The 14,431-nt window shown below is 47.5% G+C and overlaps 1 protein-coding gene across 2 annotated transcripts in view; it reads left to right on the forward strand.

The window, feature by feature from the left end:
• HSPG2 (heparan sulfate proteoglycan 2) overlaps positions 1-14,431 on the forward strand; it is a 948,088-nt gene that overhangs the window by 676,087 nt on the left and 257,570 nt on the right. For both annotated transcript variants that reach the window (XM_078642606.1, XM_078642605.1), the window contains 3 exons: positions 2,626-2,764; positions 3,372-3,523; positions 4,716-4,845. In XM_078642606.1, coding sequence (XP_078498732.1) covers positions 2,626-2,764; positions 3,372-3,523; positions 4,716-4,845 — 421 coding nt within the window. The remainder of the gene's footprint in view (positions 1-2,625; positions 2,765-3,371; positions 3,524-4,715; positions 4,846-14,431) is intronic.

A 14,431-nucleotide genomic window follows, 5' to 3' on the forward strand; every position in this document is an offset into this window, starting at 1 on the left:
CATTGTTTCAACGTTTTCCTCCTGCTCTGTATCTGCTCTGTGTTCTTACACAACTGATTTGTGCAGGCTCTTTCATTCATGCGGTGTCCGTGGTTCCTGACCTGTTCTACTTGTACCACCAGCTCTTGTGGTGTCCGGCTTGCTTGTGCCCTTTTTGGGCGGTTGCCTTCTTGCCTTCTTGCTGTGGTGTGCCTCTGAGCTGCAATGCTACCCTACAGATATTCTTTGCTTACTGCGTATGGTTCCAGTGTCCACATGGCATGCTTAGGTCCCTTCCGGCCTTCGCTCTTGTTTTTTGTTGCTCGCCTGCTTGTCATCGGCCCTTCACATATTGTGAGAACACCGCCTAGTCCTGGCGTGTCTTATTCTTTCGTACTACCCGCATCTTGTGGCCATGGATTGGCATTCTGCCACTGCTGTCACTTGTCTTCTGGTACCAGTTTCAACAGGGTTCTTTTTGGCTGTTGTACATATCGGGACGATGTTCCATGCCTCCGTCATACCAGTTGCCATCTCTCAAGGCTTTGCTGCAATTGGCACACTGCATCCGGTGGTTCTCTCACAGCCTCAGTTCAGCTCCACTTCTTACAAAGTCATACCCTTCATCTTTCCTCCAGCTTATCTAGTATATGATTTCAGCCTATTGCCACTGCTGCCCCACCTGCCTTTACGGGTACAGGTTCCACAGTGCTTCTACCACTGTTTTGCTTCGTCGACTGGTTATAGCTTTTGCTTTCTGTCGCCACCTCGGATCTGGTGGATCCTTCGAACCCTGGGTTGGTTCAACCCCTTTTTTGAAGCTATGTATTCTCTGTTTGCCACGAGTATTCTGGCTCTGTGTTTTCCTTATCTCAACCCAGTATACACAAAGGGGTTTTTGCGTGCTGTTCTTGACTGCTTCTAGTGCCTTTGCCTCCCATGGCTTTCCGCTCTCTTTTGAGCTTCATTGCCTGGTGGTTAACTGCGCTAACATTACTGTCCTCATTGTGGTTTGTCTCCAAGGTTAACAGTGCTGTTAAGTTACCTTATGGATGACTACGTTCTTTCAGGAACTAGGTGGGGTTCAGTCGCAGACCCGCCTCCTCTATGGGTATGGCATTGGTATCTATTCTAAGTTAAGGAATCTGTGGCTAGACATCTATCAGATGAATGAGTTACTTACCTTCGGTAATGTTGTGTCTGGTAAAGACATAGTCTAGCCACAGATTCCTTGACATCCGACCTTTTCAGGTTGAGGCTTTCTATAATCTCCTCCCTTAGGGTGGCTTGCCCTTTGGCAGGGTGATATACTCTCTCACTCCAACACAGACTGCTTTGTTCTGTTTCTCTGCTACTTTCTGCCCATTCTCTGAAACGTAGGCGGTATGTTAATAGATCATGTGTTCCTTCCAGCCCTCGGCCTGGATTGTAGGGTGTGAACTCTATTCACATTTTTCCCCACCATCCCGCTTTCCCCTTCTACATTGCCTTATGGTCTTTGCCATCTCTGCGGCCTTTTCCTTCAGGTCTATTGGCTATGTACATTTATGGATCTATAATTGGGATTGCCACGTCTCTATTTGGTGACGTCTTGTGGTGAACTCTTCTTAATCTAGTGTTCCGGACCTGTTCTCCTTCACGGTTTTACTTCAGGATGTGGACTTTCTGCCCTCTGCCAGGCTGTTTTTCCACATCCTTGTCTCCCTTTAATGTTGATTGAGCCTTCGCTTTTGCTGGGTGGCTTTTCAGAGCACTGCTCTGTCTCACCTGTCCATTTTTTCTATTTTTCATCATTTTTGCACATTGTTCCCATATTTTCACAGTTTTTTCTTTTGGTTATGGCTCTGCGTTCTGACGCCGAATAGTTTCTCTAAGAAAAATGACGTCAGCGCGCCGGAAGGGGCATATATGGTTCAGCTGACGTCCTGTCCGTGGACGTCGTCCAGGCGGAGCCAGGTGGAGCTGCCCCCCAGCGCGCAGAGGTTCTGCAGCGGAAAAGTTTTCTGGATCCAGTCTGACGCCTGGGGATATTCTAAGTTAAGGAATCTGCGGCTAGACTATGTCTCTGCCAGATACATCGTTACCGAAGGTAACTAGTTCGTCAATTTCCTACAACCACCACAGGTAAGGCAAGTCTTTAATTGTGTTAAGGTTCATTGGGGGCCTGGGCTGTTAATATTTTCCAGGCCCAAGGCTTCTTTGCATATAGCTGCGTCTAATCTAAGGTGGCACGGTGGGAAAAAATATGATGGATTGGGATGTGGGCTGCCTGAGTAATTACAAATGACCGAGATGAAATCAAACATTCCATCTATCACGGTTTTATTCCTTCATTGTGATTCTAGGCAGAATACATTCTGTGGCCTTCATCAAGGCCTTGTAATTGTTTGTCTTGTTATTTGTCCTCTCCTTTTAAGCTGAAGCAAGTTGAAACGTCAATTTGTTTCTGGAGTGTTGGGAACTATTTTGCATAGTAAAATACTGTACATCCCATTATCACAGATTGAATCAAATTGTAGAAATATTACTGTTGTCTGCATTTTGCACTCGTCTGCTAGTGATTGCTGAAGTAATTCTTAAATTACTTAACTCCTCATTCTTGAGATTTGCTTTACTGCCATTCTCGCATTCTCTCCCCTCTTTCAGGTCTCAGGTACTCGGATGCGGATTATCCATGCCACATTGGCAGACTCTGGTGAATACGTCTGCCGGGTTATCAGCAGCTCTGGTGTCCAACAGGCCTCCATCTTTGTTTCTATTACAACAGCCTCTGGCCCCGGTTATCGTAAGTCTGTCAACCAACCATATATGAGCAAGTACTGGTGTTTTTTTGTTTTTTTTGCAATGGTGCTAAAACAAAGACTGTTAAAGCATGATCAATGACATTAAAAAGGGTGCTTCTAAGTAGTACATTTTTTTCACACTACAGAATTAATTTTAGTTTGTTTTAAATTAAGGTAAAGGGTTTTTAATCTGACAAAACTGATTTGGTCTCAAAGTAATATAGTTTTTTTCTGTGTATCAGAACTGGGAGGAGTTTGTCTGCCACCAATAAATAAGGGCTAAAAGGTGGTGTCTGCTTCAGAGCGAAAGTGAGCGCTCCAGCTGTGTAACACTGCCTGGTTTCTCTCACTTTGGTGCTTTCTCAAGGTACCAGGAGAGTCATAAAGGAGACTAGAGACTGTATTAGCCCCACCACCACTGACTCCAGTTTTAGCAGCTGAAGAGAGAAGACAATTATTCGATTCCCATAGGTGCTTTAGCATTTGGATATTGAATCCTCTGCTCCGACACTGATTCATCAGTTATACGCCTATGTTGTTACCCGTATAAAGTTGGCAGGTCCTGTATAGCGCAATTAGTTGTAACCTGTTCTTGTTTTATTCTTACAGCCTCTGGCATCACCCCCACCATCCGAATCGAGCCAGTGTCAAATGCCGTTGCTGAAGGGCAAACTGTGGAGCTAAATTGCGTTGTTGTTGGTCAGTTACAACCCACAGTTGTCTGGTACCGGCCAGGTCGTTCCCTCTCCCCCAATCACCAGGTAAGTCAGTAAGGGCCAGGGAAAGCTTATGTAATGTCCTCTTAGATTGGGTTAGTTAAAATGAGGTTGTCCAAATATTTGATCCCACAAGACAAATGTTGTATTCATCTCCATGGTGAGGATTATTGTAGATAAAATCTTGACAGTTTCGTGGCATCGCCTGCTAATTAGCAAAAATATAAAATATTGCATCAAGAACACCCACCAGTTATTAAACTGTCAACCCGTGGGGATGATGTACATCTGCTTTATTATTCAGTAAAAAATTAAGTAAATCAATAAACATATATGCTGATGAATCATTTACCTTATGCAAAATACACTGCTGCGTGTCTTTTAAGTTCTGCTAAATTGGTGAACATGGCTCCTTGAGCTTTAAAGTAAAGAACATCATATCATTGCCTCGAGGGAATTGCTCAATTGTGAAACCTTACTGGGCTTTCCTTATACTTTCTGAGTCCTGGGTGTCCATCTTCCACACTAGGAAAGATAATAGAGCATCATCCTAAAAATTCTTATTACACCTTAAACAGCTTGCATAAGTCACTACCTCTTACATCATTGGCATACACCAACCAACAACCATGATGCCTGTACCAGAACCATTCAGTCTTCAACTATGTGATCAGCACTCTCTCCAGTTATGGACTCCGTCATCTTAGAACACCCCTCCATTCAACACTCAGATTCACTTTCTCTCGGCTGACTCAATAGGATGCCAAATCCCCCCCCAGCATGAACAGATGGCCTGTTGCACACTTCCTGGCCCTCAGAGTGAGCATGTGTAGGTCCATTGAATAAATCAGGGAAGGCCAAGAGTCCCTACCTAGAGCCTTCATGTTGATACTCACAGTTGACACAAAAATAAATGCATTTACTCTCTTTATTAGAATTACTTTGACTAAGTGGCTCATGGTGCATCTGGGTAAATGGAACATTTTATGTCAAAAATCATCTCTTGAGCTGTAGATTATTTTAGCAACTTGATTTTGAATGTCCTGTTAAAGTTCAGGACTATTCTTAGCAATATCAAGGAAGACCACATATTAGCAAAAATTACATATTGCCTTTTAAATGAAACCGCCAACTTGCAGCAAAGCTGCACAGATAAAACACAGATATTGTTATAGGCTCTTGCTTCTGTTTGTTACAGTTTGCTCTCTGCCTTTCCCTTGTCACATTTGTCTCTTAGGTGTCAGGATCAAGACTCCGAATTCTTGATGCTTCTGCGGCAGACTCTGGCGAGTATATCTGTCGCGTGAATGGTGGTTCTGGTGTCCAGCAGGCCTCTATCACTGTTTCCATTGGCAGCGAATCCCAAAGTGAGTACTCATTCAGTGCTGATCAAGGAATTTTCTGTTATGCATTTGTCCTGGCCCTCTGTGACACTTATGGTTCTCTTGTTCAGATACATTTCTACTATAGTAAATTGGGCAAAGCTTGAGTTCAAATTCCTTGTTTGTTCTTATTCTTATTGGTCTTCATATCAAAAAGACTGCAGGGAAGTGCCCCTTTTTGACATGTCACCCCCACTTTTTGCCTGGTACATGATGTGATTTAGACTGAAAGTGCACTGGATTCCTACTAACCAGCTCCCCAGTGCCGAGGCGCTGTCCCAAAACTGTACAATGTTCCCCCAATTGGCAAAACCTTTAGCACCCCTGTAAGCCACTGGTAAATAGTACTCTGGTACTATGGCCTGAGGTACTGCTGAGTGTCACAAATTGTGCCACCCTAAGGGACCCCTCATCAAGCACAAGCAAGACTTCCATTGCAGACTGCGTGTTTTGATGCAGACAAAAGTGAAAACACGATGTTTGACACATCCTTGCGTGCCTTGTCCCCTACCACTGTATGTAATATTTGTAAGTCACCCCTACAGCAGGCCTAACATCCCTTAGGGTGGGTGCTGAATATTACATGTGAGAGCATACCTGCATGAGCAAATATACCCCTGTGCTGGTCAGTCCTATTACTGGCAGTGCAAGTGGACAGGGAAGTCATTTTAAAACATGTGCTGGACCCTGGTGAAAACAAGTTCCCCAGCTAAATGACGGCTTACCTGAAAATAGGGATGTTTAGTATCAAACATATCATAATCGTAAACTCACACTGATGCCATTGTTGGATTTACCAATGCATGCACCCAGAGGGTACCTTAGAGGTGCCCCCTGAAACCCTACTAGCATCTGCTGTCCTTGCTGGCTGGTTTCTGCCAGCCTGTCACCCGAGACGCTGTTCCTAGCTCCTAGGGTGAGAGCCGTTTGCTCTCAGGAGGCCTGTCCGGGAAGAGGGTTTAAACTCCGCCCCCCCCAACCCCCACTAGGATGACATGCTGATTCGCTTCCTTGGGCAGGCGAGCTTCAAAGAAGCTGCCACCTTTGGTATGTGAATCTGGCTCCCCTTTCAGGAGAAGCCCCCTTGGCACCTGTACAGTGGGAAAATTAACTAGTAGTTAGACATCCCACCTCCAGGCTAGAACCACCCCTAAGGTGGGCTACTCTGAGGTGGGTACGATTTTTCAGAAGTAGCCATCTTTGTGATGTCATACATGGGAATTCTGGGAAAGGGTTATGCCCACTTCTCTTCCAGGGGATCCTCATCAATAGTCATAAGCATTAGAATATTCCCGCCCATGCGCGGGACCCCGGAAACAATATATTATATGTGCCCCACATATATATAGACATATATATATATATAAATATATATATATATATATATAAAAATAAGCAATTGCAGCCAAATAAAACAATAGAGCTGGAATATGCCGTGAAGAATTTCCACAATACAGTGTATTTTGCATTAGAAACATGAGAAACAACACCAATGCTTGTTTAGAAACTGTTTTAATGCTTAGAAAACAGTAGACATTCTCATAACACACTGTAAGCATATACAGCTCCCAGGCTGCATTGCAAAATCCCAGTCTAAAAAGACTGAAAAGCTAACCTGTAGCTGAATGTACTAAAACTGACGCTGTGCCTTTAAGGCACCTCCGCCCCTAGCTTCCCATCATGCCTCAGGGGTTACAGTTAGGTCAGTTGTTCTTTCCGGCTCCTTCAGGAAGGACCCTGGATACACAGCTCCACACTTTTCTGCCTTTTTCAGTCAGAAAATCTTCTAGAGAACAATTTTTTGATTTACTTTGACTTTTAACATCAGGGTCAAGTAAATAGCTGCTTAGCAGTCGATTTTTTGAGAGGTTTTCCTGTCAGGATGCCCTCATTATTTGATGATTGCCCTGCTTGTGGCCACAAGAAGGCAAGAACAGACTCTCATGAGGTCTGTATTTTATGTTTGCCAGAGGATCATGATCCTAAAGACTGTTCACATTGTAAAAATCTGTCTGACAGGACTCTTAAAGACAGAGAGAGGAACAGGCTCTTTGGTCTGGCCCAGAGATCCATGAGAGGAAGATCTACAGAGAGGAAGAGTTCAAAAAGACCCAGAACTCCCTCCAAAGACAAGTCAGAGCGTCCATCAACCTCAGCGCCAGGCTCGGTGCTGAAAAAACGACATCTGATGGACAGTTCGAGAGAAAAAGCTCCGTCGACGTCGAGACCGGCGTCGATGAGGGAGTCGTCGTCGAAGAGTTCACCGACGACGAAGAAAGATCCGCCGTCGTCAACTAGGCGACGATCGGCGTCGAGAGAAGCCACGAGATCGCCGTCGACGAGAAGATCGGCGTCAAGATTTAAATCACCTCCGCCGTCGTCAACCAGGCGACGATCGGCGTTGAGGCACAGATCACACCCGCCGTCGTCTCAACGTCGACAGGCTTCTAAGAGTGTGACACCTCCGCCGACGTCTCCACGGAGGCGCTCGGCGTCGAGGAGTAGGAACCCCCTCGGACGCTCGCCGTCGAGGAAGGGATCGTCATCGACGGCACGTCGGCGCTCGACGTCGCATGTCAGGTCAACGTCGAGGGCATCGTCGACGACCGGACAACGTCGATTGACTTCTCCGTCGCCGACAGACCAAGGTCGGTCGACGTCGAGACCTCCGTCGACGGCAGGGCAATGCCGTTCGACGTCGAGACCTCCGTCGACGGCAGGGCAACGCCGTTCGACGTCGAGACCTCCGTCGATGGCAGAACGACGCCGTTCGACGTCGAGGGAGAAGACTCCGTCGTCGGCTCGTCACCGCCGATCGACGTCGAGGGGCCGCAGGTCAACGTCGAAGCATTCAACGTCGAAGGTGATCACTCCGTCGACTCCGCAGAGGCGTTCGACGTCGAGGGAAAGGCTTTTGAGGCGTCCTCCAACACCGGTGAGACGGAGATCTGCTTCAGTGCCTGCAACAGTCCTAGTGACACAATCTGCTTCGCTCCATTCCTCCTTAAGTGCCTCTGGTTCATCGAGGTCCTCTTCTAGGAGTATGAGTCCTGTGCAAAAGAGTCCCCAGCGGCGGTACATCACACAGGCAAGACTCTCGCCAAGATGGTATGGTCCGTTGAGTAAATGGAAGGATTCTGGAGCAACGGAGAGACTACAAAGGTACTTGAGTCCAGTCCACAGGTCCCCTCTCCAGCAGCTGGCAGAAGAGGTAGATGGACAGAGTCCTGCCATTCATCGATCACGCTCACGAGAGAGAAGAGCGGACAGATCGCATACCCCCAGGGTCTCTCGATCGCCAAGGGAACAACCCAAATCTCGAACACCGAGAAAGGAGGTACGGACTGAGAGATCGAGACGTTCTCCTCGAAGGGAGGAACGACCTAGGTCACCAGTGAGGAAGGGGAATTCTCACCACAGGAGAAGAAGAACTCCATCATCCTCATCTTCTTCTTCATCTAGATCTTCTAAAGGGGATTACTCTCCCACGCTGGCAGACAGTCCTCGATCAAGAGCTTCCCCGCTTGACGACGTCAACACGTATCTGGACGTCTTGCAAAGGGGTGCTCACAAACTTAATATAGAGATGGCTACTCCAGAGGTGTCCACTACTGTGATTTTTGAGACCCTTCATCACAAATCATATGCACGGCCTTTGCTCCCATTGGTTCCAGGGATAATGGACCCAATCAAAGAGGTTTTCCTCACGCCAGCAACGATCAGGGCAGTACCGGCACGTATCCAAAAGAAATATAGGCCGGCCGACTCAGATCCTATCTTTGTTAAAGGAGAGCCTGCGGCGGACTCAGTTATAGTAGCCTCAGCTAAGAAGAATCACACAGTCGCTCCTTCTTCGTCAGTTCCTCCTGACAAAGACAGCAAGACGCAAGATTCTTGGGGATGCAAGGTATGCAGCACAGCAGCTTCATCCCTGAAAGTCTCTAGTGCATCAGCCCTTCTGGGAAGGTACGATAGAGCCCTATGGGACTCCATGGAACGATTCAAAGGGAAATTGCCCAAGGAAGACCAGAAGGACTTTGAGGAGACAGTGACGGAGGGCTGTTTGGTGGCAAACCAAATGATTAGTTCATCAGCAGATAACGCCCTTCTAGCAGGACATAACTACTCACATGGGATATGTGCGAGGAGATCCTCTTGGCTGCGTTTAACTGGACTCAAACCAGATGCCCAGCAGCGCATCCTCAATCTACCTTTTTCCGGATCTTCACTCTTCGGGGAGCATGCCGATCAGGAAATGGCCCGTATGAAGACTGAGTTAGACACAGTAAAGGCAGTGGGTCTGGAAAAACAGAAAGCGCCGTTCAAACGACGCTTCAAGACCAACAAGAACCGGGGAGGCCAACAGAGAGTTCAAACCCCTCAATGGTCTCAAAACAAGCCACAAGGAAAGCCGCAATACAGAGGAGGAAGGTCGAGCAGAGGCAGAGGCGGACATAATCAGTCCTCTACCACGCCTAGAGGAGGCAAGGCCTGAGCAGTGGCTTCCTCTGGCGCCGTTACCCACTCCAGTGGGAGGAAGTGCTGCACAACACCTGGCAGAGTGGGTCAGCATCACAAAAGATCGGTGGGTGCTGAATATACTGCGCAATGGATATGCGCTACGTTTCCGGAAGAAACCACAACCGATTCCTCCAAAAAAGTCTTGCTCGTACCAACTAGAGCTCCTAAAAAGGGAAGTGAGCGTCCTCTTAAAGAAAAACGCAATCGAAGAGGTACCCTTTTCCCAAAGGGGGAAAGGAGTGTACTCAAGATATTTCCTTGTCCCCAAAAGAGATCAAGAAGGCAAATTCAGACCGATTTTGGATCTTCGACTCCTCAACAAAGGGGTGGTCAAGGAGAAGTTTCGCATGTTGGCACTCCACCAAATATGTCCTCATCTACAAATCGGAGATTGGATGTGTTCGGTGGATTTACAAGACGCGTACTTCCACATTCCTATTACACCAGGTCATCGGAAGTACTTGAGGTTCCTGGTAGGGACCAAGCATTACCAATTCAAAGTGCTTCCTTTCGGGCTCAAATCCGCACCAAGGGTCTTCACCAAGTGCATGGCAGTGGTAGCGGCGTGTCTACACAAAAAAGGTCTCTTTGTGTACCCATATCTAGACGACTGGCTCCTGAAGAGTCCGTCCCCTCGTCAAGCCACCAAAGACTGTCACCTGTGTCTCCAACAACTACACAGGCTCGGCCTCCAAGTGAACACAGAAAAATCAGTCCTGCAGCCCACGCAAACTATCCACTATCTGGGTGCAGTTCTAGACACAAAGTTAGGAAGAGCGTTTCCTTCGCAGGAGAGACTGTCTTCCATGGGGCAAAAATGCAAAAAGTTACTTCAGTTTCCTCGTCCAAAGGTGCGAGAAGTAGCGTCTCTTTTGGGCTCCATGGCGTCCTGCATCTTCCTAATACCGAACGCCAGGTTGAGGATGCGGCCTCTACAAGAGTCTGTGGAGGATCAGTGGGACCAAGCGACTGGAGATTGGGAGGACCGAATCATCCTGTCTCAATCAGCACTGACCTCAATAAAGTGGTGGACTCGCCCTCGGAATGTCCTGCAGGGAGTCCCTTTTCAGCAACCTCTTCCTTCGCTGTCTGTGGTAACGGACGCATCTCTAGAAGGCTGGGGTGCTCACATGGGTCATCTTCAGATTCAGGGTCGCTGGTCGACCAACCTTCAGACATACCACATCAACATGCTGGAGCTTCGAGCAGTTCATCTGGCGCTCAAAGCGTTCTTTCCAGCAATATCAACGGACAAAATCCTGGTTCAGACGGACAACACTACAACTATGTTCTATCTGAACAAGCAGGGAGGAACTCGATCTCGCCCTCTGTCTCTGGAGGCCCAGACAATCTGGCACTGGCTTCTGGCTCGGGGACTGTCGGTGGTGGCAGTGCACCTTCCAGGCGAGCTAAACACAAAAGCGGACGCACTCAGCAGGCACTTCGAAGATCAGCCAGACTGGGTGCTACACGACGAAGTAGTCGAAGAACTCTTCCGTTGCTGGGATCGTCCAGACATAGACTTATTTGCGGACGACGAAAACGCCAAATGCCACGCCTTCGCGTCCAGGTTCCACCGGCCAGGGACGCAAGGGAACGCTCTCCTGCTGGAGTGGACAGGAATGTTCGCTTATGCTTTTCCCCCTCTGGCACTGATTCCGAAGGTGGTGGCCAAGCTCATCAGATCGAGCATGGACATGATCCTAATTGCTCCGGATTGGCCGCGACAATGGTGGTATCCAGACCTGTTACATCTGTCGCTGTGTCCACACAGACGTCTTCCGTGCAGGCCAGACCTACTGAGCAAGATGAACGGGAGGATCCTGCATCCCAACCTCCCGTCCCTGAACCTGACTGCATGGCTCCTGAGGTCTTGCAATATGGACACTTAAATCTGCCTCTGGAATGTATGAATATTTTAAGAGAGGCAAAGAGACCTTCCACAAGGGCGTCTTATGCGTTCAAGTGGAAACGTTTTTTCATTTGGTGTAAGGACCATGGCTTTGATCCCACCAAAGGACAAGAAGAGGTAGTTCTTCCATACCTCCTATACTTAGCGACATCAGGGTTGAAATACGCTTCTATTAGGGTTCATCTATCCGCCATAGTAGCGTACAGAAAATCACCTGCACAAACATCGTTTTTTCAAGTCCCAGTGGTGAAAGATTTCCTTCAGGGATTAAAGAAGGTCTATCCCCCTGTGAGAAATCCTTCTCCTCCCTGGGAGTTGAACCTGGTTCTCTCCAGGCTGATGTCTACACCGTTTGAGCCTATACACAAGGCCTCCTTGCAGCATCTCACTTGGAAGGCGGCCTTCTTGGTGGCAATAACCTCTGCGCGCAGGGTTAGCGAGATACAAGCACTCTGCACCAAGGAACCTTACACTGTGTTTCACCACAACAGAGTAGTAATGAGGGCTCACCCATCTTTTCTTCCAAAGGTGGTATCGGATTTTCATATAAATCAAACGATTACCCTTCCTTCGTTCTTTCCTAACCCATCGACCCCAGCTGAGAGGTCGTTGCACTCGTTAGATCTTAAACGGGTGCTAAAGTTTTACCTAGAAAAAACTAAGGACACCAGAAAGACAGACCAACTCTTTGTCAATTATGGTGCTATGAGGACCGGGTTTGCAGCAGCCAAAAGATCCATCTCCAGATGGATTGTCTCTTGTATCAAACTAGCATACCAGCTGGCTGGCAAACCTTTGTTGCAATCACCCAAAGCTCATTCCACTAGAGGGAAAGCAGCCACAATAGCTTTTTTGCATGACATTCCTATGTCAGAAATATGCAAGGCTGCGACATGGAAATCAGTCCATACCTTTACAAGGCATTATTGCCTAGAGTCTGATTCCAGAGCGGATTCTCAAGTAGGGCAAGCCTCCTTGAGAAGCCTATTTGGGTAGAATAAGGCCTATTTTTGGGCCTACGGATATGAATGTTATCTGTTGATTCCTTTGCCCGCAGGGATGAGGTGAGGCTCGCTACTCTATTCTAATGCTTATGACTATTGATGAGGATCCCCTGGAAGAGAAGGATTAGTTACTTACCTGTAATCCTAGTTCTCTTCCAGGGGTATCCTCATCAAAGTCATAAGCAACCCTCCCACCTCCCCGGGCAAAGGACTTTGTTTATAACATAGGAGATGGTTTTTAACCTGTTATTACCATGGTTTGGTTTTCAGTCTCCGAAAAGAACAACTGACCTAACTGTAACCCCTGAGGCATGATGGGAAGCTAGGGGCTGAGGTGCCTTAAAGGCACAGCATCAGTTTTAGTACATTCAGCTACAGGTTAGCTTTTCAGTCTTTTTAGACTGGGATTTTGCAATGCAGCCTGGGAGCTGTATATGCTTACAGTGTGTTGTGAGAATTTCTACTGTTTTCTAAGCATTAAAACAGTTTCTAAACAAGCATTGGTGTTGTTTCTCATGTTTCTAATGCAAAATACACTGTATTGTGGAAATTCTTCACGGCATATTCCAGCTCTATTGTTTTATTTGGCTGCAATTGCTTATTTTTATATATATATATATTTATATATATATGTCTATATATATGTGGGGCACATATAATATATTGTTTCCGGGGTCCCGCGCATGGGCGGGAATATTCTAATGCTTATGACTTTGATGAGGATACCCCTGGAAGAGAACTAGGATTACAGGTAAGTAACTAATCCTTCCCACAGGAAGTGGTCATATAGGGGGCGTGGTGACCGCAAAGGTCAGTAGCCCATTGCATACTACCCTACACTCCACTACTGCCCTTAAATTCAGTATTTAGGGGCGCCCCTGGCACCAGAGATGCAGATCCTGACGACCTAAGAGAGAGGACGCTGAAGAGCTGCAAAAGCAGAGAAGAGAGTAGAAGCAGCTGACCTGGTACCAACCCTGCGGGCCTGTCTGCATCCCGTTTCGAAAACGGCGCCAAAATCGACTTGTCCTGCAGCTGTGACTCCGGAGACTTGAAAGAACTGCCTGCCTTTGGAAAAAAACTCAAGACCTCCTGTGAACAGTGGCCCTGTTCCCAAGAATCTAAAAAAATAGAAGACTGAGGCCTCCAGAACTGCCAAAAACAGACACCTGAAGCCACCACTGCCCCTGTCAACTTGGCCCGAGTTGCAGTGGGCCAACAGTGCCAACAAGGTTCCCCAGTCCTCCAGAGCTATAGTCCATCGAGGTTTCACCCCTCCTGGACTCCCCAATGTCACCTGCAGCCTCTGCAAGCAGGCCCCCTCAACCGCGACTGCTCCGGTAAGGAAAAAGTCAACACCTAACTACCTCTGCACCAGTCACCACAGGGACTTTGAAAAGAGGACCAATGGTATCTTCCCGTGCACCCCCGTTTACCACCGTCCCTGCAGGCCTGAGCCCGCTTGATGCTTCAGGCCGACTGGCTTCCTAGCCAGAGCCTGCAGCCTAATTTTATATTGACCGATCCCCTTTGAAATGCATTAGGCTACTAACACTGATTTGCACCCTGCACCCGGCCGCAGTAGTGTTGTATTGCTGGTGCTGCATTGGACCTTGCCCACCATCACCTTAACCCGTTCGGTGCTGATGAAGGCTCCCAGCCATCATGAGTTACGGTGGGCGTGTGCTGATGACGTCCGGGAGCCGTCAGGACCACCCCCGCGACCGGAATGTCCAGCACCGGCTCGAAATTCCGGCCGCAGCCAAGGTGTTAACTCGTGGACATTGGTCCTGTAGGTCGATGTACTGTACTTGTTTGCAGAACGTGTTCTTCCTTCCCTTGGATAACTTTGCAGAACTGAAAAATCGCACTGTTTCCACTTTTTTTAAAGTGAAAAGAATGTAAATTGAAAAACGTACTTACCTGAACGATTTTTCTCTGATGCCAAATCATATATAAAGGTGCTTGGTATGTATTTTTATAAATTGGTGTGGATCTCCTTTTTGAGGCTTGTATGGCATTTATTACTCATTGTGTGTATTTGCAAATGTCTTGCACTCTGTGTTAAGCTTAAGGCTGCTCAACCACACTACCCCTAATAAAACACTTTGGGGTTGTATAGCAAGCCCCTGTC

Source organism: Lissotriton helveticus, chromosome 5_1, assembly GCF_964261635.1.
Source record: "Lissotriton helveticus chromosome 5_1, aLisHel1.1, whole genome shotgun sequence".
In the NCBI taxonomy this organism is placed as follows: Eukaryota; Metazoa; Chordata; class Amphibia; order Caudata; family Salamandridae; genus Lissotriton; species Lissotriton helveticus.